The sequence below is a fragment of the Otolemur garnettii genome, unplaced genomic scaffold, assembly GCF_000181295.1.
Source record: "Otolemur garnettii isolate 467f Iridium unplaced genomic scaffold, OtoGar3 scaffold00171, whole genome shotgun sequence".
Classification (NCBI taxonomy): domain Eukaryota; kingdom Metazoa; phylum Chordata; class Mammalia; order Primates; family Galagidae; genus Otolemur; species Otolemur garnettii.
This window is the reverse complement of record NW_003852566.1, coordinates 2,790,970-2,792,988: the sequence shown is the minus strand read 5'-3', so window position 1 is coordinate 2,792,988 and position 2,019 is coordinate 2,790,970. Positions and strand designations below refer to the sequence as shown.

The window sequence follows — 2,019 nt, the reverse complement described above, 5'->3', positions numbered from 1 at the left end:
GCCTGTAGTCCCAGCTACTCAGGAGGTTGAGACTAGACAATCGCTTAAGCCCAAGAGTTTGAGGTTGCTGTGAGCTGTAATGCCGTGGCACTCTACCGAGGGTGACAAAGTGAAACTCTGTCTCAAAAAAAAAAAAAAAATTGTTCCTATTGTCTTCTCTGCATTTTCTTCTTGTGCATCTTTTTCTGTTGCTTTAGTGGGGTTTCCAAAGGGAACAAAAATAACGGATGTTCTCAGCCCGTTATCTCCAACTGGACATCCTGCACGTCTCGGCTTTTCCTCTTTATCCCATCCCTTAGCTTCCCTCCCTCTCTGCTTCCCTCCCTTCGTCCTTACAGAAATAGTAGCTGACATTTAAACAATTTTGCAGAGGGATTTCTCTGTATAATAAAATCTTTTTGTAAACAGTTTCTAAAAGTGCTCTGTAAACACCATCTCCAGTAGCTGAAATTATTCCATCATTTACTTAAATCCACTCCAGCTGCTAGATTTTGAATCCAGTTTATGTCATTATAATAAATTCAAGCTCAGTAACCATAGATACACAATTGAAATTATATTTTTTTTTCATGGTTGATAAAGCCTGAGGTTTATAGTAGGGTTGTGTCCAAGAATGATGACAAAGAAATTGGAAAAGTTAAAATTAGCATCAGCAGGCCTGGCATCTGGGCAATGTAAAAGAAAAAGAAATTAAAGCATTCCTGGGGTGGGGTAACTATGGAGCATATGGATTGGAATCTGGGCCATCAGCTCAGGGAACCATTTCAAAGTTACATGATAGGTTTGAGGTAGTGATTTCCTGCCAGAAAGACAGATACCAGGAAGAGGCCTCAGTGGCAGAGGTCTGAGAGCCGGTTGCCAGTTAATGCACGCTTACTGGGCTTGGGCATTGTGCTGAGCCTTTTATATGTGCTGCCTCATCTGTCCATTGTAGGAACTCTGTGACATAAGCACTCTGACCCCCATGGCTCAGGCAGCTTGATCAGCTTGCCCAGAGTCACAGAGATGGCCTGTCCTGGATCTGGACACCACGTGTAGGGCTCTTTGATGTCAGTACCATGTAGTACCCAGATGCCATGTTTCTTCCCAGAGAGAGCCCCTTGGGGAGGCTCGGAGAAGGGACAGTGGTGGGCGAGCTTCAAAGCTCATTTTATAAGTCTACTTCCTTGCATTGATCTGAGGAGACTGAACCCAATGTAAATGCAGGTGTAGACATGCTGGGCTACAAGAGAAAGGAGGACGAGTGTGGAGGAGGGACCCTGGCTCGCTGCCCCCAGCACCCAGTGAGACCCTGTGCAAGCCACCCACCTCCGGGCCTCAGCTGCCTCCTCCCTGTGGGCAGGGTGCTGGCGGGGAGCTTCTCCCAGCTCTGACATTCTGTGGTCTCTCTGTGTTTGGTTCTTGTTTTATAGGAACAGAAGCGGATCTTAGAGATGGGCGTCACAGGTCCTGAGGGCCATGCCCTGAGCAGACCTGAAGAGGTAAAGACTTCCCCCACTAGGGTGTGACTCTGGCATTTCTGGGTGCTCACTGCAATGCTGTTCAGCTGGGTCCCTCACATTCTGTCTGTAGTGAGTCCCACCTCATCTGGCCTTCCCTGGGAGTCTCAGGGCTATAGGTCACTCAGAGAAGCTGGAAAGCAGCTCCCCTAGGGCCCTAGGAATTTACTCCAAGCCCCACTTCTGTGTCCAAACAGCCCAGGATGGGACAGTGGAGCCACATGCCTCACATTCAGTACCCTGGAAACAAGTGCCCCTGCCCATTGTGTTCCCAGGACATGAGAATGGATGGTCTCTGGGTGGGGGCAGTGTGTGCATGTCTGTGTGTTAATGTGTGTGTGCGTGTGCACGCGGGTATGTTGGTGTGTGTGTCTGTGTGTTAATGTGTGTGTGCGTGTGCACACGGGTACGTTGATGTGCATGTCTGTGTGTGTATGTGTACACGGGTACATTGATGTGCGTGTCGGTGCATGTCTGTGTGTGTGTGTGTACGCAGGTACGTTGATGTGCGTGTCTGTGT

At 48.6% G+C, this 2,019-nt stretch overlaps 1 protein-coding gene across 3 annotated transcripts in view; it reads left to right on the top strand.

Moving 5' to 3' along the window:
• The window catches only part of CRMP1 (collapsin response mediator protein 1), a 100,477-nt gene that overhangs the window by 55,647 nt on the left and 42,811 nt on the right, over positions 1 to 2,019 (top strand). For all 3 annotated transcript variants that reach the window (XM_003800192.2, XM_012811638.2, XM_003800193.2), the window contains exon 7: positions 1,413 to 1,481. In XM_003800192.2, coding sequence (XP_003800240.1) covers positions 1,413 to 1,481 — 69 coding nt within the window. The remainder of the gene's footprint in view (positions 1 to 1,412; positions 1,482 to 2,019) is intronic.